This window comes from Engraulis encrasicolus, chromosome 4 (assembly GCF_034702125.1).
Source record: "Engraulis encrasicolus isolate BLACKSEA-1 chromosome 4, IST_EnEncr_1.0, whole genome shotgun sequence".
Classification (NCBI taxonomy): domain Eukaryota; kingdom Metazoa; phylum Chordata; class Actinopteri; order Clupeiformes; family Engraulidae; genus Engraulis; species Engraulis encrasicolus.
This window is the reverse complement of record NC_085860.1, coordinates 1875001-1900000: the sequence shown is the minus strand read 5'-3', so window position 1 is coordinate 1900000 and position 25000 is coordinate 1875001. Positions and strand designations below refer to the sequence as shown.

The window sequence follows — 25000 nt, the reverse complement described above, 5'->3', positions numbered from 1 at the left end:
ACACACACACACACACACACACACACACACACACACACACACACACACACTGAGGTGTCTCACCATTCCCAGCATGCAGGGTGATTCTTGAATAGATCCACAGCAGCCCAGGAAGCCCACCACCATCATCAGGGCTCCTGCAGCAATCAGAGTATACACACCTACACATGCACACAGACACATGCACACACACACAGAGACACACACACAGACACACACACACACACACACACATTCAGGCAATAACCAACGTGCACACACACACACACACACACACACACACACACACACACACACACACACACACACACACACACACACACACACACACACACACACACACACACACACACAAAGTGAGGGTACATAATTTGTGACATCATTGACACTGAGGGCTTCATAACTCTGAGCCAGGACTAAGGTACAGCACGTCTACTAGTGGAAAGGAGTACTAACTAAAAACTCTACACTCTACATGGCAGACTGATTCAGTCAACATTGCATCTGGTCACAATTTTAATCTATTGTATAGTTACCATTTAGGTTACCATATATTTTCAATTTTACCGTATATTTTAATTTTTAGTTAACATATTTGCTCTGATATATTTTTATTAGATTATGTATACTTTTGTAGCACAGCAGTTCCATGACTTCTATTTCGACAGTAGGACCATAAGTTAACGTGATCAAAAAAGTGATCAAAGTTACATGTACCATTCAGAGCTCGGTTTGAACTCATCTTGAGAAATTCAACTCAACTACAAAAGTAGCCTCTTAGTGCAGATGGGGTCGCCGGTGGGCCTATTCACTATTTGCTGAAAATACTCATAGCCATAAATACATAGCCATTACAATTTTGGTGACAGTGAGGTTATAATATGGCTCTGCACTAAGGGGTTACTCCCCAAGGGGAAATTGTTGTTAAGCCACCTTATTCCACCTAGATCCACCTGATCCTTTATCTACAACTACCTTTTTAAAATGATAACTACCATTTTCCAAGAGTTTAATAATGGTTCAATTCGTTTTTAAAGATTGTGTTTATGTAACATGTCAACCAGACATGCAGTCTTGACTAAACCAGGGTATTGTAATTGGAACAGTGTTGAAGGATAGAGGATTTCAAAAGCATGCATATAGTCACCCCCAGATACTTGTTTATATAATGTTGCAGGTCTCCCAGTCAAAAATGTATTCTCCCCACCCAATTGCTGAACTGTGCTTGGAGCAATTCCAACCTGCCTGTTGTAGGTCTTAACTGACACATGGGTTTGAAAATAGGAGCTGACAAAGCAATAAAGTAATGTCTGTAAAATCCATTAGGCCTACTGCATAAAAATTACATTAATTTTGATAAGCACTGAAGGCATCTTAATACTGCCCCCAATATCATACATAAAATGTCATGTATTGTTTTATCCATATTTACAACTCCCTCTGTGAGAGAGAGGCCTAATAAACATTGTCTTTGTTTCCTGGCCTTGGGATGTGTGTGTGAAACTCCCTTCCCCACAACTGTTGATTTGAAATAGACTTTGACCCTTGTCTGTGGCATAATTCAATGTGATCTCACTTCCTATGAGGGCTGTTTAATCTTGATACTGCCTTTCCTCTCTGTGTACCTGTCCTGCTGTTAACACCTCTTTAGAGAGAGAGAGAGAGAGAGAGAGAGAGAGAGAGAGAGAGAGAGAGTCATGGGAAGGCCTTTGGAGCCTTTTGCCTGAATGGTCTTTCTTGAACTTAAATATAACACAAGGGGCAAACCAGGATATAGGCTACTGTGGCAAGTAACTTATTCTTACAGTAGTGCCCCGTCATGTCAGCATGAGAGAGGTGATTTTACATTTGGCGACGACATTCCGTCTTTAAAACTGGCGCATGCCGCTTCCCCTATTGCAGGTTATTACCTGATCTACACTGTCGTTACCACAAAAAACAAGGTAGCACAACTTAATACTATTACTAGCCTATATATCTGGTAGCCTAAATAGTAGGTTGAAGACGGGGGTATTATTGGTGCACTGGGTTTTTTTTGCGAAGCAGAGTAATCTGCTTCAGTGTAGCTCATTGTATGTTGATCCCTCCCTCAGTTTTAGGCTACAAGTGGAAAGAGTCAGCCAATTGCGCACGTAACATTGGGTATTTGATAATAACACAAGCGTGATCCCTAAACAAGACCGCCAGTCGACGGTGTTTTGTTTTCATTATTCTGTCCTGCATTCACCGTCTCAATTCCGCTCCAACTTATAGGCTAAGTGATGTCTGTTAATTATTTCTGCACTACCTATTCAAGTCAGGAACGGATATCCTCAGGATAGCCTACGGACTAATAGGTTGAATACGTTTTTTTTTGTATTGGTGCTTGTGAACATTTCATCCTTTCAATGCGCTGTTGTGCGCGATCGACGGGATTCCGGTTAACTGGGGATGTGATGCACACATGACAATACATCTGTTACACCAGGTGTGGCTAATCATCTGTGATTAGGACTGCAAATTCAGTTGCTTCGGTGGAGATGCGAACCAACAGTAGGCTATGACTGGGAACTATGACTCCTTCGGAGGCTGGATAACCTGTCGCGCCACGACATGTCACAAAAGGATGTGCAGTCCCGTGCACTGCACTGCACTGCTGTAACCCACCCATCCCCCACAGACAAACATTCATGTTCTGAAAAGTTCAACACGTTCTGAACATTTTAGCCGCTTTGCATTAAGTTTTCGAGCAGACACTTGTCCACGGTGACGGCAACATCGAAAGTGGAAACGCCAGAGACTGTTCACAAATAACTGAATAAAGATTTCATTAAAAAAAAAACCCACAGCATTTCTATGAAAATGTGCTGGTGAACCACACTGCCTATGCCTTTCCAGATGCACAGCAACAATGAGAAAGAGAGGGAGAGAAGGAGAGAGAGAGAGCGATTAGCGGCATATCTCTCTCTCTCTCTGTGTGTGTGTGTGTGTGTGTGTGTGTGTGTGTCGGGCAACATTTGAAGTGAAAAAACAACCCTCCCCCACTTCAGCATCAGATGTTGGTGGTCTACAAGTCAATATGTTTACCCGACTATCTTGTAGCCCAGTCATGAAGTTCATAAAGCCATCGGTAGCCTATAGGCCAAGATATCCAAAATCCCTCCGCAAATTTCTGCATTGCCTGAGTTCATAGGCTAAAACAACTTTATTTAGGCCTAACTTATTTAGCTTACTTTATTAGCCTTAGGCCTATTATCGTATTTAGGCTTTAACGTGGGCCTATTTTACAAAATATCGAAAGAAGGAAAAGACACGACAGACAAGTTGAGGCTTACTGATCGTAGCCTATTACAGCAGAAAATCGAACATGCGCTTTATGAACACACTAGCCTGAGGGCAAACATCTTCTTGGCACTATTGAGATAACCAGGCCATGCCATGAATTCAACTACCTGGGCCCACACTAAAATACTGACAGACTACAATTGCTTGGATCTTCAGTGGGTTCCGTGGGTCCGGGGGGATGGGTGGTGATGGCACGCTTGATGTATTTTTCCCCACCCCATGCATGCACGCGGACACACAGGGTCGGGACATTCACCCAATGAATGACTGAGTGCGGCTAAATATGCCTGTTGCATATCGTAGCCTAATTATTCACACATCACGTCAAGTCACAAATTAGTAGTCTCTTGCAGTTGACCTATGCCAAATTAACGTCCTCCCTGTAAGGCTGCACTAATTCAAACAGGTAGAGGAGTCGGCTTAGCCTATAGCCAAAGTCTATAAAATGTAGCCTATTTTTTGTAATTTCCAATTATCTAGGCTATGTTTACGATAATGATTTGTTGCGCTACGACGGTGCTCAAGACAAGTTGGAACATAGTCATCTCAAGTGCTCCCATTTTATTTTGATCCTGCTTTAAGTCAATGGGCGAGAGGGACGGATGAAACGGGTGTTTCATTCGTCCCGACAGTGTCTACTGACACTAAAATCCCTTTTGCCTGTAAACCTGACAACTTTGACTTTTCATACTTTCGGATATGTTAAAGTTTTCGAGTAAATCGCAGTGTTTCATTCGTCCCGAGTTTCATGAGTCCCTGCTCTCCCCTAAACTGTTACAGTTTAAATGCGTCCTCCCCAAACTGTGTGTGTGTGTGTGTGGGCGAGAGAGGGAGAGAGAGAGAGCGAGGGAGAGAGGCGCTTAATTCCCCGCAGAAAGAGCAAGGCGATGTCTCCAAATATTAGACAAATGCATCTTATTTTAGTTAAGTAGACATCAGGGATGTATTTTGCTTAATAACAACGCCGACCTGATTGGTTCATATTGCTCTGAATAGCCACAGAAGGCTAGGCTATATTTTAATGGGTTTACGCGCGCGAGGTCATCTAACTGTGGTCACAGTCGCCAGGTGCTATTAATGAGAGAAAAAGAAAACTATAGCACGTTGGCAAACATTAAAGTCAGTTTTAAGCCATGCATATGATGAGAACCAGTTTCTTGTTTGAAAAAACACACTTCCCGGTGCGCAAGGTGCATGCTGACTGACCCAGATGAAATCGCATGAGGAACTCCATGATTATGAGATGACATTGCATAGGCCTATATTTCCCAGCATATATTTCCCCCCCCTCTCTCTCTCTCTCTCTCTCCAAACCCAGTTGTACTTGGACTCACTTTTAACACCGCTGGCCTTGAATCGCAGCACACATTGCAGTGAGCCGTGCCCGTGTGCGAGTGCTGAGCAACTTCACCCCTAACGTTTAACCTAGACTAGCGAGTGCAGTGTTGTAAATCACGTGGAATAAGTGCAGCGATTACCTGCGTAGCCTACTTAATTATGGAAGTGAGTGCCATTTGGACTGCCTATGGGCAACAAGCCTACTGTCACCAAGCTCTTCCTGTCTCCCCAGCCTCGACATGGATGGTCACCTGGCCACCGCTCCTCCGCCTCCTTCGGAACGGATGACTGTGGGGGGATCTCCAAGGAAATTTGGAATTTCGGACTTGTATAGATTTGGGGTGCCCCGGGACTCTTTTAGATTTCTGTTAGTTAATAAATATTATTTTAAAACTCAATATTTGTGTCTTGGCGTATTTGTGGTGTACAGTACTCTCCAGGGTATTTGGTAACAAGGAGAGGTGTCGCTGGAAAAATGCGCACTTTCTCACCTGCGACACATAACCCGACAGTTGCTTAGGCTACACTTAATTTGAGCACGAAAACAGCAATATCAGTCGCTTGCTAATTTTTGCCAATGTGACAACATTAAATTCATTAGGGAAGTGTAGGTTAGGTTATCGCCCCAGCTGTTGGCGATGTGTGATAAATAGCCAACGCTTACACGCTCAAACGAAGCGCTGTTAGGTTACTGCGGTGAGGTGTATTGCACTCTCAGTAATTTTACCAAACGAAAAAGTATCCACATCCAGACAACAAGTCTGAAAGTTGCAATATTAGACGTTTCAAATCTTGCGATGCGATAATCGGTATGGCTTCTGGCTACACTCAATTTACATTTTGTCAGAGCTTGCACATTAATGCAATTCATCCGATCATCATTTAAAAAAAAAAAGAAAATTCATTACATTATTTAGGCTATTCTTTTTATGACTCTTCCTACTTCCTGGAGGTGTTCTCACACAATTTATAGGCATGTTGTTATCCGCTGAATCGGTGCGTGCTGGTGAATATGAGCATATATTAATATGCCGTCAGCATCGTCTAAAACATTCCAAGCGCTCCCAAGTGCCACCCGGCGGTTGTTTGGGTACACTGCAGCTAGGCCCGGTACGTACCGAGGTGGATGACGTGGCATTACCTCGGTAAAGAGTGTGCATTGTAGGGGGACCGACTGTAGGTATGACATCAAAGTTTGACCCCTTTTTGGCCGGTTGGCAGGTGTCAATATCTAGCCCTAATGTGAATGTGTGCCTGTGCCTGTGTTAAAAGAGTAGTGCTTAGATTGAGCGCACATCCAACCTAACAGGTGTCGGATCAAAAAAAATAAACATGAAGGAAATAGGGAAAATCTACATTAGACCGTGTGAGGTCAAAATGCAGTGTTAATAAATTGGTGAGTAGTAACAGTGTGCACATTTTTCTTCTTTTCTAGAAGTGTTGCGTCCCATTCCCTGGTGTGATTTGTACAGCTTGTCATTATTAGTTTCTGGTGGGTTTTGATTGGGGGAAGTTGTCAAGGTGGTAATAGACTGAAGGCATTACATAGTGCTGATTGATAAATGTTTTTAACTAGGGTTGTAAGAGGTTAGTTAATTTCACTATAATAAGATCTGAGGAGAATATACTATTGTAGGTGTGTTGTAGTACCTTTTTCTAAAATAATTAATAATAATATTATAATAATACCTAGAATTAATATAATAATTATTATTTAGGCGGCAACTGTCTATTGTTCTGTCTTGTGTGTGCAGACTTGTTAGACTTCAAACAATCTACTCGTCTTGTCTCCATCCAGTTACTGCACATGCACACACACACACACACACACACACACACACACACACACACACACACACACACACACACACACACACACACACACACACACACACAGACACACACACAGCTTCCTTTGTGGCTGGAAACAAAAACAGGAACTGACGCCACTGACTACAGTGCAAACACTGCTCACTGGTCGGCTGCTTTGCATCTTGCCCCTCCTCACAGCATGAATGTTTGTAAACAGGAAACCTATCTAGGCTGAGTAAGGCGCTGTGTACACGTATTTGGATATTTTTGAAAGCACATTGGTTTCGGCCTCTCGTTTACACACAAACAGACTTTTAGAAATAGTAGAATTGGGACTCTACGCATCATCCCTCAGTCAGCTTGCAGGTGCATCACAGTAGGACAGCCATAAATTCAAAGGAGAGGCTGGAGCACACTGCAGCTTAGTTTTCAAGACTTTATTTTGTGCACACACCCGACTAACGTTTCAGTGTTGCTACACCTTCTTCAGAGTCCAACTGAAGGCTCTGAAGAAGGTATGGCAACACCGAAACGTTAGTGCACAAAATAAAGTCTTGAAAACTAAGCTGCAGTGTGCTCCAGCCTCTCCTTTCCAGAGTTTTAGAAATCTCTGTTTCTCCGTGAGTTTGGCTTGCTCTCTAAATAACACTATTTTGTGTAGCCGAGCAGTAGCTACTGGTAATGAGGTGGGGTTTCGAGATTGTTAGGAAGCTGCTGTCACTCAAAAGTTAAGCTCACATGTGATTGGCCTGATAACTTAATTTACTGAGCATAAAACGATTTTGATGTATGAGTGCAGAAAACACAAAACCAGCTTCAAAATCCAGCTGACTAGAAAACAGGTTCTAATCATACACTACAATAGCCTTGCGCGCCATCCTACGTACTTCCGCCAAGACACTTGGCTCCGCACTACGCCTGGTACCTGTCTTCTGTGGAGCGATGTTGACCGGTAGGATTTAGGCCGGTGTTCTGACAAACGGCCCTACATTGTAATTTTATCCTACGGTAGGATGTTCTGTCAGACATGTCTGTTAAACGGTCCTACATCGCCATAGATAGACGTCAGACATGTTTGTTCAACAACTTATAAGTTAAATGTCGGTTTTTCCGAAAATGTCCTTCCTGCTTCCTGCAATCGCGTCAGATCAAATAAAGTCTACCATGAATACGAAATGGAAATGGTAGTATTATTGGATGGTCAGGACCAGGCCAACACTACAATGCTCCAATGGGATTTTCAACACCTAGCCGCTTAGCATTTTGGAATTCCTGTCTGTACACAGACATTTGTAATGATATTATTCAAAATATTGTGCCACTTGTGTTCCTGTTTTGTGTAAACTAATCTTGTATAAAATATGACATGTATGCTAGTAATCAGGTTTAAGGCGGCTTTTAAAGGGGCATTTGTTATTGGCTCCTCCCCCACCCATATTGGGCCGTCACAAGGAAGAAATTGGAGAACAATACAATTTGAGAATAGGAAGAGCAATGACTGGCATATCAAAAGAAACATAATGTGACAGAGCTATAAACTAAGGTGAAATACAGTATGTGGACAAAAAAGATAGTGATACATACATTTAGTTCTGAATTCCAATGTAAACTAGGCCTATTCGCAAAGTTGTATCCCAAAGTCATGCACATTGCTAACACATATGTCTCTCTCTCTCTCTCTCTCTCTCTCTCTCTCTCTCTCTCTCTCTCTCTCTCTCTCTCTCTCTCTCTCTCTCTCACACACACTCACACAAACACACACACAGGTATGCACTCACCTATGAAGAAAAGTGGTGGGAAGCCTTTTTCATCAAAAAAGTTTATGGTTCTCTCATCAAACCTCAGCCACAGTCCAACAGCAAACACAGCTGAACCTGTCAACTACGCCCAGAGTGGACACACGCACACACACACACACACACACACACACACACACACACACACACACACACACACACACACACACACACACACACACACACACACACACACTCATTTAAGACTCATTTAACAATCACATTACGCTGTACAGCGTGGATCAAAAAATAAATTGTAAGTGCTATCTTGGAATCTAAACAAGATGGCGTAACAAACACACATTCTTTGGAAAGTCAACATTCAGGATGCAGCATGTATTAGAGGGGCACAAGGAAATAAAATGTAGGCCTACAGTGTAACTGTACAAATCGAATGATCATAGTGCCACATAGTACACACACACACTTCACATTAAAAGGAGTCAGGCCATGGGCACCCTCATGCATGAAGCTTGACGCAGTTCATGGTCAACTGGAAAAGGTCTCAGATGGCCTTCTCTAATCAACTTGCTTCATTTACACTTTCCAGCAGTATTATTCTAATAACCAGTGTTGGGCAGTAATGCATTACAAAAGTAATTAATTACTGTAATGCATTACTTTTTGGTGTAATGCAGTAATGTAAGGCATTACAGGGCAAAAATGTGTAATATTTAGGCCTACTTAGTTACAAGTCTAAATAACTTCAGTTACAATGCATTACAATGACCTGAATTTTAGTGGTATTCAGTGTGGTGGGTCAGAAAGAAGCTAGTCCTGAAGCGGGTAGTTCTTACTCTGCATGCTGCTAAAAACACCTCCCGGATGGGAGGTGAAAAAGTCATGAATTATGAACTTGATTTAAACTATTAAATTGTCAGATCCACATTTAGGCCAACACTTCTTTTGGCGAAAGTAACTAAAGTAATGCAAATGTAGTGTCTTACATTTTAAATATAGTAATATTGTAGTGTAAGGGATCAATAATGCATTACAGTTTTTGTGTAACTTGCCCAACACTGCTAATAACCCCGCATGTAGGCCTAAACCAGAACCAGTTGTAGGCTACTTGCGTTACACCAGACCCGTCGCATGGTTTGACGTCTTATCTGAAAAATTGCTCTACGATGCTCACTATGTGGCCGTCCGGGAACATTTCAGAAAAAAAACTCAGCACACCAAAACACAGGCTCAAAGTTAAGATAGACCAACGCTATCTCGTGCTTAAGTGCGTTAGTTCACTTGCTTAGTTAATGTTTCTTTGACACAGTGGGACGCACTAGGCTATATTGCAGAAAACAACAGACCTACCCCAATAAGACAGTTGATGATAAACATCAGGTATTTAAGACATATGTGTCCAGCAATGAGTGCCATCGCATTAACAACGATAAGACAAATCCAAGTTTAGAATCCGTTTATTCCTTGGCGTCTGGTGACAATAAACCGAAAGTGAATCCCGTGAACGGACAATGCGCCTGACTTGGAACTCAAGGTTAACGCCTGCAATTGACCTATGGCTGGAATTATTTTCTATTGGATACGTCTAAGAGAGTAAAGCTAAACACGACTGTATTAATTATGACATTAAGCACATCGACCGATGTGCTACAGTGTTTTTACAAGACACTGTGCCAGTTGTGTGCGCCAGGCCAGCTGTGGCTGAAGCAAGGAGCCGCTGGGAAGACGGGTGGGAGGAGGAGTGCCCGTGACAATTTTACGTAACACGGGAGTCCGTTAAAAAGTGTGTGTGTGTGTGTGTGTGTGTGTGTGTGTGTGTGTGTGAGAGAGAGAGAGAGAGAGAGAGAGAGAGAGAGAGAGAGCGAGAGAGAGAGAGAGAGAGAGAGAGAGAGAGAGAGAGAGAGAGAGAGAGAGAGAGAGCGTTTGTGTGTGTGTAGCGCGCGCTCCCATGGTTTGGTTTAATTATTTATCGTGCTTGGCTGTAAATGCTGGTTGACCGCCCGCGCGTTCTCACAAATGTGCACATTTACGATACCCTGCTTGTTCGCACACATGACATTGCTTCCGTACTCATATAGCCTCGCCAACTCACAATCCCGTGTAATCTGAGTTTGCGCACGGGATTATCGTGAGCTATAAATAGAAACTCAGATTAGACAATTGGGCCAAGACCGCCCCATGGGAACCTGTAGGCTAGCCAGGGAAGATGTGGATGTGTAATAGAACCAGGCCAGTTGTGAGCTATGTCCTTCAGCTCCGCGGCGTCCTATGTAGCCTATTCCGTAACCAGCAATTAAAAAAAGACATTCCGCTTCCATTAAATGCATTCCACAGAATTAATGGTGGCGCGTGTTGGCGAGAGCGCTTGTTTGGTATGCCCAGACTGAATGAAGCGTCAATAGTGCAACACTCACCCAGAATATGAAGTTAAAGGCGAACATGAGATATTTGACACACATCTCTCCTCGTGTCAGCGCCGCCATCATGCCAATGGTATTCAGAATCCGATGCTGCTGCTACTGAGATATTTGCACGAGCTGAAGGAGTGTGTCAAGCCTTGCTCAGCTGCTTTGCTTTCTTCTGGTCGCACGAACCAACTTTAGCTTTCTGTATAATACCGCGTAGGTCTCTCCTGGTCTAGTCACCAGTTTGCTCTATGTTCATTTTGAAGTGGACTTCATTTCACTTGGTTTGTTTGGGATGACATCACCGGTCCAGCAGTCACGCTCGCCTGAACCGATCCATCCCGCATCTCTCGCGTCGCGTGCCGTTACTGCGCTGGGTCCAGTCTCCTCGAAGATGACGTCACCCCAAACAATACATGGGATAGACGATGTACATAAACCACAGCACACGCCCTGCTGGCGAGCTCAGGAGCGACAAATGCAAGGCGAACAGCCTGATTTGTTGGATTTACCTGCATGTTCTTTAATTTGAAGATAGATTGATAAAAAGTAGGTCTAAATAATAAAAATAAAAAAAATGAATACATGAATAAATAAATAAATAGGGTAATCTGTTGTAAAAGCAATTGTTCAAAATCACTCACGCTAACAACAATGACAATAAATAGGCCTATCATAAAATATAATTCTGCCGCATTTGTCTGTTATGGAAACACACTCACAGTTTACTCAAGAAAATACATACATTTATTACACAGGTTCATTTACCAACCTTATAGGCCTGTGATATTAGTCAGGTACAACTTGAGTCATCATGTGCGTGGAATGTCGCAAGAATGCATGATCAATGCAATACAGTTAAACCAATGAACAATGTGCAGTTGCATATGGATGGTAACACTGTACATAATGCCGGGGTCATAGGTGCACGACAGTGTCATAACAATGTTGTAATGCAGTCAATGATGTGTCACAAACATTTCATTACTGTTGTCATTAAGTGACAGTTGGTTATGGTAAAGATAGCCCTAACATGGTCAACTTTTCCTGACCATAAAACGTAAATGACATTGACATGTTTATGGCTCGTCCATCACTGTTTTGACATTATTATGACACTTTCATGTCATGCTCATGACATCAGTGGCAAGTGAAGCATCACCATCTTAGCTAAAGCATACATGCTAGTGCAGGCTTAAGGGACACTGTGCAGGAAATGGTCAAAAAAGGGTCAACTATGCTGCTTATTGAAATTGGGCAGCCTATTGCCAAATTTGATCTTTACATGAAAGTTTACTAAACAAATTAAACAAATATTTTCTAGTATGGTCCAAGTACAGTCATTTTTGCAGCTAAAAATGGCTATTTTTGGAAGTTCAAAATGGCGGACCATGGAGAAGATCCCCCTTTTCATGTATGGAAAGCGCAATTTTTCCAGTCATAATGAATACTTAGAAATTGATACTGGCGGTAAGTATTCATGAAAAAGGTAACATTAGTGAATGGGCAACATGAATTCTGGAAATAAACAACTAAAAATCTCACACAGTGTCCCTTTAAGCCATGTACCCTCAGTCATTCTTTAGTTTTAGTAAACGCACATCAGCAGAGGTGCGCACGATGGACCAATAGTAAAAAAATCGCATGAAGTTCTGAGTGTGGGACGACAATGTTTTTTTTCAAATTAAGATAGGCCTACTGTCAGTCATATAGCTGCATGGGGGACAGTATTTTGTTTACAAAATGCTCCTCTGCCGAGGTGACAGAATCTGAGGTTCCTTTCTTTAGAGTAGTGTTTCTCAACCTTTTTTTCAAGAAAGGGTTAGAGCTTGAGTCGTGTCTACTTTATCCAATGTCCCTGGTAAAATCATTCAGAGTTCTGTAGTTTTTAACCTTGTCTGACCCTAAAAGATAACTATATTTTGTTAGTTCAGGACTTTGCAACTATTCTAATTTTCCCTAAGTGTTCCGTCCACTGTCTTCATGTCCAGCAATCTGCATCTTCATCCGTTATGGTCATCATGATATTTGTCAGAATGGACTGGTACCAGGTCCTTGTCTTCCTGTTTAAAAGCGGAGTTGTATGAAGTAGAAGCAGAGACGCTTACAAACGTATGTACTTACGCTTACAGATGTATGTACTTACAACACTGGTAGTGTGATCTTACAAAGTTGAAACCATGTAATATACCACTAGTGTTGTAATTACATCTGTTAGAGTACCTCTACTTCTACTTTATACAACTCTGTTTAAAAGGACACACACACATACACAGGCCTACTAGCAGGGCCGTAACCAAACATTTTATAATACAGAGGTCAAATACTGCATGCTGTACTGCATGCTATACATTTAGAATGCTAAACTCTTCAGTCAAACTCTTAAGTTTGTTTTCATTAATCACTGCCTTGAGGATAAATGGGGGTGGCGTATAAAGACTGAATTTATCATTGTTGATGATATATCCATTTTCATCATAGATACATTTTACATTACTGAACAAAAAATACAGAGGACATGACCTCTGTGTCCTCAATGGTAGTTATGGCCTTGCCTACCATTATTCATTACCAAGAGTATATCTCAAGAGTGTTGGCATCTCCGAGTGACTGCTCTCTGACCCCTTCTACAGGTCAGATAAGGCCAGCTGTGTCAGACCTCCTGCTGACCACTCTGTCCTGCGGACCACTCCATGACCACTCCTTTAGATCAGATTAGATAAGATGAGTTTACCAGGCCTATCAGCCCCTAAGCAAACTGCACAAAGGGGAAGGAAGGGGTTACACAAACTCAATCTAGAAAAGAATATAAGAAGATTTGGTAACACTTTACAATAACGTCCTATGCACAGCTTTATAAACACTTTATTAACATTTAATAACAATTAACATTTAACAAAGTATTTACAAATGTTTGTAAATGAGTAATACAAAAACTATGACTGCACAGTGGAGTGGGAATCAACTTCTACTGTGTCAGTTTTATGTGGTTTCATGCCATCTGGTCCTTGGAGGAAAACCTTCCAGGACTGCTGCGACTGCGCTGTGTCTGCTGTGTTAACATACATACTGTAGTATTTCTTTCCCATTTATAAACATTTGTAAACATTTTGTTGATAATTAGTTCATTATTTATAAAGTGTTTATAAAGCTGTGAATAAGACGTTATTGTAAAGTGTTACCGAAGATTTTACTTCACGCAAAAAAATATTACTCATATACAGGTATTTATTTGTTGGGCCCATATCTGTTTATGTTTCCAACAAAATTATTAGTCACAGAGGGATAAACCATAAGGCTAACTTAGCCTGGCTAACACTCTTGATGCCGGCATCATACGTATGCCATGACAGTGTCATAACAGTGTCATGACACAGTCATGGACTTGTAATAATCACTTTCACTTCACTCCCACATCCAAAAAGTCACCAAATCGGCATTCTATCATCTCCGAAACATCTCCAGACTCAGGCCTTCACTCTCTAAGACAGTTACGGAGACGCTCACTCACTCCTTCATCTCCTCCCGTCTGGACTATTGCAATGCCATCCTGCTTGGTCTACCCAACAAGGCCCTAGACAGACTGCAATATGTCCAGAACTCTGCTGCCAGGATCATAACAGGCACTAGACCCTGGCAGCACATCACCCCCATACTCAAGCAGCTTCACTGGCTCCCCATCAAGTCACGCATTACCTACAAAGTCCTCCTCCTAACCTTCAAGTCCCTCGATGGTCTGGCACCCCACTACCCCACTGACCTCCTTCACCCCTATGACCCCTCAAGATCCCTGCGGTCCTCTTCCAAGGGCTAGCTGATCGTCCCTCGGGCCAGGCTCAAGGCGACCAGTAACAGACCCTTCCATGCTGCTGCTCCCATTCTTTGGAACAATCTGCCCGACCACATCCAGAATGCCCCTTCACTGGCCATGTTTAAGCAACACCTTAAGACACATCTCTTCCTGGAGGCTTATGGCTGCTAGTTCCACAAACACTTTCACTTACATGCATTCACACACATGCTCACACACTGACGCGCACACACACTCACACTTTCCAACACAACACTCTGTGAAGCGTCCTTGGGTGTTTTGAAAGGCGCTATATAAAACGAAAGTATTATTATTATTATTATTATTAATAAACATTATGTCAATGTCATTAACATTTTATGACTCTGTTAAAGACAGCCTAAACAATATCAACTTTTCATGACCATGAAACATTTATGACTTTAACATAATGTTTTTGACTCATGTCAAGTAAAGTGTAACCTACTGCGGGTCAATAACCATGCTCAAAGAATAAAAACATAGGCCTACACTACCTTATTAGTTATTACACTGAGTTTGTCATGGAAACATGTTTTCTAGCCAAGTGACTGTCACTTTTTGCAACTACAGGTGCATAGGAGGGAGTGCAAATGGGTAATTTGTCTCAGGCCCGAGGAGAGAGAGGGCCCAGAATAGCCATCCCTATTACCATAGATCATTCTGTGCAGCATGTGACAAATAAAACTCCTTGTATCCTTACATTGTAGCCTATGTATTGAGAAGGGGGCTATTCCAGACTATTTTGCCCTGGGCCTGGCCAAAGCTGTTGGCACCTGGATACAGCTAAGCCAGAGGCTAGGTAGAGTAAGGAATGGATGTAGGCTATACATTTTACGTTATGCAGATGAAAATGGCAATTTACAGGGTGTGTTTTTTTTAACTGCTTACATATTTTTCTCACTTGGTGTGTGTGTGTGTTTCAGAAAATGCGAAACCCTAGCCAACACCTGTGTCGTCCCCCTGTGCCCCCTCCAGGCCGTAGCATGTCAGTGCATGGGCAGAGCTAGGCCTGGTGAGGTTAATTGGGTGATTATGTGCACCTGCATTAGGCAGTAGCACTCTGACCTCAACACATCACTGACTCTTTGATTTCGTTCTCCCTCATCATTTAAATTCAGCAATTGATAGCTTTGGTTATTGATAATTAATCGTAAGTTGATCGAGAAGGTACATCAACTAACAATTAATGAATTAATGGATAATTTGCCCTAAAAACATGATGCTTACATTGACCTTCACTGTTGTGTGATCCGTGTGATCCAGTGAACAATCAGACACAGACATAGACACAGATAAACACACGCGCACACACACACACACACACACACACACACACACACACACACACACACACACACACGCACACACACACATTTCGAACTGAAATTGAACATTTGCTCCAAGATAAAAGATAGAATGAGGAGTATTTTGAAAGTATTTTGTGGTTATCGCAGCAGAGGTCAAGAAACAAAAACAGGACAGACGGAGTCAAAAGCTATGAGAGAGGGCCCGCCCTGATAACGCTAATGGGCCATTTTGCCAGAGAAAAGGCAAATTACATCTGAAATTACCTACATCTGCAATACAAAAATTAACATGCCTATATTTTCAGGGGACCTAGTCTGTTGTAAACGTGGCCTACCATATAGGTCTATACAGTAGGCCTAAAGTGTAGGGGGGATCCTGATTTGTGTTCATAGTACGGACCTTAGTGGACTGAATCAAATTTAAAGTGGAATGAAAAAGTGTGTGTGCGTGTGTGTGTGTGTGTGTGTGTGTGTGTGTGCGTGCGTGCGTGTGTGTGTGTGTGTGTGTGTGTGTGTGTGTGTGTGTGTGTGTGTGTGTGCGCGCGTGCGTGCGTGCGTGCGTGCGTGCGTGCGTGCGTGCGTGCGTGTGTGTGTGTGTGCGCGCGTGTGAGTGTGTGTGTGTGTGTGTGTGTGTGTGTGTGTGTGTGTGTGTGTGTGTGCTCATGCTTGAGGGTGTTGAGGCCAGGCACATGGGTTGGGGCATAGGGCAACGTTGTAACAGCGTGTTCTTGGCAGGTGTTCTGAGGGGAGGGGAACCTCAGCCCTGGGCACTGGGCAGCAACTAGTTATATAATGCCTTCTCTCGTAATGACAAAAATCATATCAGAACACATACCTCACTCCATGGCTGGCTGAGTGAGTGAACGTAGTATATTTCGTTTGGCACAAGTGTTGTGTTGTGCTGTAAAATGGGGTGGTGGTGACTTATCGCAAATCGACACGTTGTAAATGCATTTACCACGGCCATTAATTAACATGTGACCCCTGTATAGGAGAGTTGAATGCATGCATCATGTGTGCGTGAGAGTGCGATATGGCGGTGTACAGTGTATATTGTGAATAATTGTGTGTGTGTGTGTGTGTGTGTGTGTGTGTAGCACTCCGTCTTATCTGTTGTGACTACTAGACTAATCCATCAATTCCTCCATACCCAGACTTCCTACCATTGTTCTTAATGACGGTGTGCCCGGAGAGTGTGTGAAACGAGAGAGAGAGAAAGAGAGAGAGAGAGAGAGAGAGAGAGAGAGAGAGAGAGAGAGAAAGAGAACCTAGAGAGATGCCGAGAGGTAGTGTTAGTTTATGAGACCCAGACAGAAGCACAGGGGCAAAAAGCGAATGAGAAAGCCAGGGCTTGAACACAGGAATCAGAGAGAATGAGAAAGAAAGAAAGAAAGAAAGAAAGAAAGAAAGAAAGAAAGAAAGAAAGAAAGAAAGAAAGAAAGAAAGAAAGAAAGAAGGAAAGAAAGAAAGAAGGAAAGAAGGAAAGAGACAGAGAGGCAGAAGGGCCAATGAGGGAGGGAAGGTGTGAGAGATGAGGTGGATTGAGTACAGGAAAAGCCGGATATCACACTCGTTTCTCTGTTATCATGCCCCTTTCCCCTCTTCTTCCTGTCCCTGCATCTCCTTCGCTAGCTGGTGTATAAAGTCTCTCCTCGTCTGCTTTCACAAGTTCTGTGTGTGACAGCTTTGGAAGAATGTGCATGTGTATGTGTATGTGTATGTGAGGGTGTGCCTGTCTGGGAATTGGAAGGAGTACGGTAACAACTGCAACTTTCTCCTTCACAAGCAAAAGTGAACTCCGGAGGTAAGATACACTTTTGTAAAAATTATGTAATAAGTCATTCAATTATTTGGACTGATTTGAGGAATTACCTGTGGGCTAAATATTTACTTTGCAAGCAAAATATTGTTCTCTCAATGAGAACTCATATCAGCACTCATCAAATACCTTTAAATGTAAATTTCCCTGACATGATCACATCAATCAGTGTCATATACCTGTCTCCTATTTTGAGTACACCTGTGAATATTGACCTGAAAGCACACACTTCAAAAACATTGGGTTTAACAAACTGAATTGAAATGGGCGCTAAGTCTGTCTTTTGAACCTGCAATAATGTTCCCAAAATGGTTTCAGTGGTTCATACATATGAGGGTTAGAGCGAGGCATGTTCCAATTTGCTTTATATCTGCCATTTTATTTCATTGCTCTAGGAGGTGCATTATGTGTACATTTCCATGTGCTACATGTAAACTGCAGACATTCCCTCTGAACAGCAAACACATACAGAGAACTCTGGGACCAAATACACTCTAAAAGATGCTAATTCGGCTCTCTAAGTGTTGAAATAACTTTACATGCTTTACTGTGTGTAGTCACTCTGGCACCAGGAACAGAATCAGAAGCAGAGTGGAAGTTACTGTGGACAGGCCCAAAGTCAACATTCCATTCCACTCACTTCCATTACAGAGTTCAAATGTTCCAGAAGTGTGTTGTTTTTGTCAATGAATGTAGTTTTGGATGGAAAAAATACAGTAGGCTATACTGCCCTACAAAGGCAAAGTGCAACTACGGCAACATTGAGACTGTGAAAAAAAGGCCTAGATATTCAGTTGGATATTGTAGTGTAGTTGCTGCAAATTTGATAAAACCGTACGGTCAAAATGTGTCCCATTTTAGAGATGTTGCAATGTCACAAGATAAAGGAGGTGAAATGAAGATAATTTTCAGTCTAAACTCAATTTTGACAAAATTCGTAGTTGCAGTGCCTTTGTAGGGCAGTATAATATTGAAAGCATTTCTCATTTTTGCTGAATTTAAATGGTGCAAACTGTGACTCAAAAACCAAACCAAACAGTCATTTCTTTACTTTTTTATTATGCTTTATTATCCATTGCAACCCTTTGTGCCTCTAAATCTGTCCGTGAACACATAGTCACACTTTATTTTGAGGTCCCTGTCACGTTAATCAGGTACAATTTAACAAAACAGAACATTAGGTCCTTCCACTGTACAGTACCTTAGAGGTTAGGGATAGGGTTAGGTAGCCTATTCACAGTGCAAGTACGCTATATGATATCACATATTGATAGATGTAGATTCACAGAAAAAGAAACCGCAAAATGAAGTTACCAAACTGCCTTGCATAAAATTGTTACACAGTAAAAAAAAAAAAATGCAACGTTAATACAACATTCGAGCGTATGCAGGGACAAAATACAGTCTAGAAGATTTTAAATCAATCCAATTCCCTAGGTGTTGAACTACCTCAATTATTTTTTTACTGTTAGCTGATATAAAGTAGTGGCCCATGCCTAATGCGGGGCAAGATGAATTAGCTTATGAATCGTGTATAAACATATCATGTGTTGATTACATGTTAATGCATTATGATGCACTAACAAAAGAAACTGTAAAATAGCTAGTGTTACCAAATAGTCTTGCATGAAACTGTTTGCTGATATAAAGCAAGGGGAGAGAGCCCGTTCAGCTCCACTCCGGGGCAAGAGGAAGCGGCCTGTGAGTCAGCACAGCACAAACTTTTCAACAGCCGTGATACCCATCTCCCCGTCACCATGGAGAAATTCCTCGAACAATGATGTTTAGAAGAAGCAATCATTTTTAATAGATAATAATGATTTTGTTGTTTGAAAATGTGATGATAGAAAGCAGGCAGCTAATGATGAATGATATGCTGGATTCCGGTTTGGATCTTTTTTTTGCCTTTTGATGAAATGCAAATGAATGTTGCATAAGGCCATGGCCGTAACTACCATTCAGGACACGGAGGTCAAGTCTTCTGTATTTTTTTTTTTTCAGTAATGTAAAATTTATCTATGATGAAAATCGGTACATGATCAACATGGAGAAATTCAGTCTGTACATCAACAGTCAATACATCTCCCCCATTTATTCTCAAGGCAGTAATTAATGAAAACAAAATTGAGAGTTTGACTGAAGTGTTTGAAGCATTCTAAATGTACACTATGCAATACTGCACACAGTATTTGACCTCAGTATTTGAAAATGTCTGGTTACATCCCTGCATAAGGCAATGTTGTGTATGTTTGTATGGTGACAGTTAAGTTTGTAGACTTGATGATAGTTCATTCATAAAGGGAAGCCTCATGAGGAAAGACCTCATGCACAATGTGTGTGTGTGTGTGTGCGTGCGTGTGTGCGTGCATGCGTGCGTGCGTGTGTGCGTGCGTGCGTGCGTGCGTGCGTGCGTGCGTGCGTGCGTGCGTGCGTGCGTGCGTGCGTGCGTGTGTGTGTGTGTGTGTCTGTGTGTGTGTGTGTACTCTTTAGATGGGGGAAAGTAAACAGAGAGAATGGAGCAGCAGCACCCTATCAGTTGTTCTCTATTTTGCAGGTGAGTTGGTCTGAATATGTGTTTGGTGGAAAATGGCTTAACTCATTCAATCGTGTGCAAGTTTGTGTGTTTGTGTGTGTGTGTGCGTGTGTGTGTGTGTGTGTGTGTGTGTGTGTGTGTGAGAGAAAGAGAGAGAGAGAGAGAGAGAGAGAGAGAGAGAGAGAGAGAGAGAGAGAGAGAGAGAGAGAGAGAGAGAGAGAGAGAGAGAGAGAGAGAGAGTTTGTAAGAGTATAGCCTACATGTGTAACTTGTTCCGTCATTTTTTTTGGACCCCATCTCTGTCGTACCACACAAGAACACAGTAACTGGTAAACTGAGATAGAAAGGCTTTAAAGTTTCTTTTCTGGCCAGTCAACTCTGTTGTAGGTAATGTGGTGGTGATAATGCTCCATGTAATAGGCCTACTTTTTTAGAAAAGGAATGTATGCACACACACAAAAAAAGTTTTTCCACCACAAAAACATGTACAGAAAAATATGTAAAAGTATTATTGTTTCCTGAACAACTGCTTCAATGATAAGTGCAGTCACTACACATGACTTACTGTGTATTAGCTTGTTGGACCAAAGTTGGACCAATTTTTTTGACTCAAGAAAAAGGAGTATTATAAAGTCCATTTCTCAGTTTCGACCAGATATGCAGTCACTACGTTCTCGTTTGGTACAGCAGATCTACTGTTCTGTATATACCTACTGTACTGTATATTTCTAGGTTCTGACTCTGTGTTGTTGTCAGTGTGTGTGAGTGTGAGTGTGTGTGCAGGGGAGGTGGGCCGCTGTAGCTTGTTTGGTTGGCAGCATATCCACTCGTTTGATGGAGTTCTGTATCAGTTCTCTGGAGACTGCAGTTACATGCTGGCTGGAGACTGTCATAAGAGAGCCTTCACCATACTGGGTAATACACACATGAGCGCACGCATGCAGGCACACATAGTACTCAACAAACACACACACACACACGTGTAAACACACACAGACACACATGCACACACGCACGCACGCACGCACACACATGCGCGCACACACACACACACACAGACACACACAGAGACACACACACACACACACACACACACACACACACACACACACACACACACACACACACACACACACACACACACACACACACACACACACACACACACACACACACACACACACACACACACACACACAAAGAGAGAACTTAATACATACACAGTGCACAATGCCGTACTCTTTAGAGAACGTGTGTGTGTTTTGGTACAGGTGATTTCGCTAACGGCAAGAGGAAGGGCGTGACTGTATTTCTGGGGGAGTTTTTCGAGCTCCATCTCTCGACTGATGGCACCCTCACTCGCGGAGCTGAGAGGTAGAACTGAGGCACTGACACAAGAGACAATTGTTCTGTTCTATTCTGTTCTATTCTATTCTATTCTATTCTATTCTATTCTATTCTATTCTATTCTATTCTAGACAACTGATGGCATCCTCTCCCGTGAAACTGAGAAGCACAGTGCAGCTGAGATAATTCTAAACATATGTCACAAACACCTGAACAATATATGAACATACTGTAGGTGTTTTTCTGTGACAAATTAGGAGCTATGGTATATATGTATGTGTATATCATTTATTATTGTAGTATAAACACACATTGTATATTGGCAGTCACATACACAGTTTTGTTTATGTTTTTCACAAGAATGGAAATGGTCACATTGAGACATTGACTCATAGGAAAAAACACACTTAAAATGTCTGTGTGGTGTCTTACATGCTACGTACGTATTTGTTGTTTGTGTGTCTAGACTGCAGCTGCCGTATGCGTCTAGTTCTGTGTTTGCGGGTCGCGAGCTGGGTGGTGTGCGGCTCTGGAGTGACGAGTTCGGCTTCTCCGTGCGCTTGGACGGAGATAAGAACATCGACATCACGCTCTCCAAACACCATGGCAACCGGACCTGCGGTCTCTGTGGCAACTACAACCGCGTGCCTGAGGACGACTACACAACTCGAGAGGGTGGGTGGAAGTCAACACATCCATGTGCATTTTTTTGTGCTTTTAGTGCCATTATTACATACCTGGCGCTTTTATCCAAAGCACATTACATATACAGTTGGGGACGATATTATTAGCCTCCTGAAATTAGATATTTCTCTTGATTTGTCAGTGAGAATGACCATTATGAACCGTTTCTGTTATTCTGGAAACAAATTCACTGATGGAGATAATGTCCAATGAGTTGAATTTGCATATTTCTATCGTTACAATGAGTCTAAACAAAAAAGGGCAAAAATGACAAGGACAAAATTATTAGCCCCCGGATCATTAATAGTCAATATGACACCATTTATGAACCAAAACTGACAACAGGCACTTTCATCAGTTGTTACCTAGGTTGGCACATGCCCCACGATTTTGGACCATTTCTTCACTGCAAATGTTCTAGCTGGTTCAAATTGCATGGATGCTGAGCAGAGACATTTCTCGGACTCTCAGTGGGATTGAGGACTGGACTTTAAGTAGGTCATTTCAATATCATGGTTTTAGTGTCCTTGAAGAACCTCTGAACTAATTTAAACGTTTACTTTGGGTTACAATGTTGTTGGAGGACCCAGCAATCCAGATCCAGACCCTGTCTGAGGCTGAATAACAGTCTAAAAACGTGATGCCACCACCACTATGTGTAACTGTGGAAACTGCTTAGTCTCATTAAACCAAAGAAGCATTGGACTCCTGCCTAGATGATTGTTATTGACCTGGCCTCACCTGGAGTTTTTATTTCGAGAAAGACAGCTGTTAGGGCTTGTCATCATATTGGGCTTTGGGGCCATCATCACAGAAGAACTCTTTTACCAAAGGCGGTGCATATCAGAGTGTCATTGAGCTTTGCCTATGAACATTTGAAAGTCAAAAATGAGTTTTGAAAGTCTCTGCTTTCTTCTGATGAGATTCAATTGCACCTGCTTTGATGCATGAATTCTGCTTCTGTCAGGTGAAGAAAGGGATAGTCCTTAAAACTTTATGACATGGTTTCCACAATTAAACATGGTGGTGGAAGCATCATTCTGTGGCAGCCTCAGCCACAGGAAACCTTGTTTGGGTGTACGGCACCATAAAAACAGAATATTATGATAGAATGTGGAAGGTGACCATGCGAAAATATGGTCATAGAGGAAGCTAAGATCTTCACTGGATCTTTCAATAAGATAATAGCCCAAAGCTTACATCCAAAATTGTTCAAATGTTCTTCAAGGTTACTAAAACCATGATCATGTTGTGGTTCAGATCTCAATTGTTTAGATAGTCTTTGAGGAGTGCTGAAAATGAATGTCCATCCTCAACATCCATGCAATTTGGACCAGGTTAACTATTTGCAATGGAAAAAATGGGCCAAAATCCCTGGTAGGGCATGTGCCAACATAGTTAACAACTAATCAAAGTGCCTGATGTCAGTTTTGGTTCATAAATTGTACTCTATTGACTATTAATGATAAGGGGGCTAATAATTTTGTCCTTGCCATTTTTACCCTTTTTTGTTTAAACTCATTGTGAAAATGGAAAAATCCAAATTCAACTTATTGGACATTATCTCCAGCAGTGTATTTGTTTCCAGAATAACAGAAACGGTTCATGATGGTCCTTCTCACTGAGAAATCGTCAGACATGTCTAATTTCAGGAGGGGGGCTAATCATATCATCCTCAACTGTACAATATTGCATGGTATTGGCTACGGTCCCTGGAGCAATATGGGGTTTTAGGTGCCTTGCTCAAGGGCACTTCAGCCATGGGTGGAAGGGATTGGTAAGGCTGGTGATTGAACCTGCAACCCTGTGATCTACAGTCCCAACTCCCTAAGCATTACACCACGACTGTCCACATTATTGAGATAGGATAGTGAAGATGTGACAGTAGAGTGGAGAGAGAGAGAGATAGGGTAGGGTTAGGAAATGACCCAGGCCGGACTCGAACCTGGGTCCCCATATATGTGGTACGGGAGGTCTACACAGTGCGCCATAGCACCCCCACCCATGTACATTTCAAAGAAACCCCTTGCATAGTATATTCTCATACTCACATATTCACTTAAATCTTTAAAGGTCACTGTTGTGAATGAATACTTTTTTTTCTGCCATCTTTGTCCCATAATGCATTCACTTGTTTCACAAGGTGAAAAGTTGGGTCAATACTTCTTTCAATACCCAAGTATCACCAACATTTTGTGAAACCATTGATGGTGGACACTGAAATGTAAACAATTACATGTGGTTATAATTGTGTGTGTGTGTGTGTTTGTCCGTGCGTGTGTGCGTGCATGCGTGCGTGCGTGCGTGCGTGCGCGTGTGCGTGTAGGTTTTGTAACAGATGATGCCTATGACTTTGCCAACTCCTGGATGATGAATGGAGCAGCGCCCTGCAAGCGGGTCATGCCACCCTCTGAAACCTGCGACGCCCATGGGGCAGCTTCAAAGGTCTGCTGCATACAGTAACTGACAGACAGATACTGTGGATCAGGGGTGTCAAACTCAAATTGACTGAGGGCCAAAATCAAAATCTGGAGCAATGTCACGGGCCAAACTCACGAAAAAGTAATAAAATGACTAAATTTGTGCATACACAGACACTTACTGTAAAATACTCATTTTAGTTTCACTAACAGATTCCCATCATAGTTCAAATGTGCTTGCACATATTCTGTTGAGTCTGAGCTGTTTCACTGCTCTGGGCCCACGCATATTCCTGTAATATACGAAATTTCATGTTCAAGTCTTCTGTAATAGACATTTGTAATAACCTTGCAGGCCAAATAAAATGAGTCTATGGGCCATGAGTCTATGAGTGTATTTTACAGTAAATACACAATATACA

The 25000-nt window shown here is 42.1% G+C and overlaps 2 protein-coding genes across 3 annotated transcripts in view; one reads left to right on the top strand and one right to left on the bottom strand.

Annotated features, from left to right (window-relative positions):
• Nucleotides 1-11010, bottom strand: part of cd9a (CD9 molecule a) — a 14971-nt gene extending 3961 nt beyond the window's left edge. Inside the window, exons 1-3 of one of the 2 annotated variants that reach the window (XM_063195942.1) lie at nt 10646-11010; nt 8253-8355; nt 64-161 (exon numbers count right to left, since the gene is read on the bottom strand). In XM_063195942.1, the coding sequence (XP_063052012.1) occupies nt 64-161; nt 8253-8355; nt 10646-10717 (273 nt within the window). In that variant the 5' untranslated portion in view covers nt 10718-11010. Of the gene's footprint in view, nt 1-63; nt 162-8252; nt 8356-9581; nt 9933-10645 lie in introns of those variants that run through there. The other variant, XM_063195943.1, reaches the window with a different exon arrangement.
• A 6284-nt stretch (nt 11011-17294) lies between these two features.
• vwf (von Willebrand factor) overlaps nt 17295-25000 on the top strand; it is a 69250-nt gene continuing 61544 nt past the window's right edge. Inside the window, exons 1-6 of the mRNA XM_063196473.1 lie at nt 17295-17579; nt 20085-20148; nt 20884-21042; nt 21399-21501; nt 21941-22149; nt 24485-24603. Coding sequence (XP_063052543.1) covers nt 20085-20148; nt 20884-21042; nt 21399-21501; nt 21941-22149; nt 24485-24603 — 654 coding nt within the window. The 5' untranslated portion in view covers nt 17295-17579. The remainder of the gene's footprint in view (nt 17580-20084; nt 20149-20883; nt 21043-21398; nt 21502-21940; nt 22150-24484; nt 24604-25000) is intronic.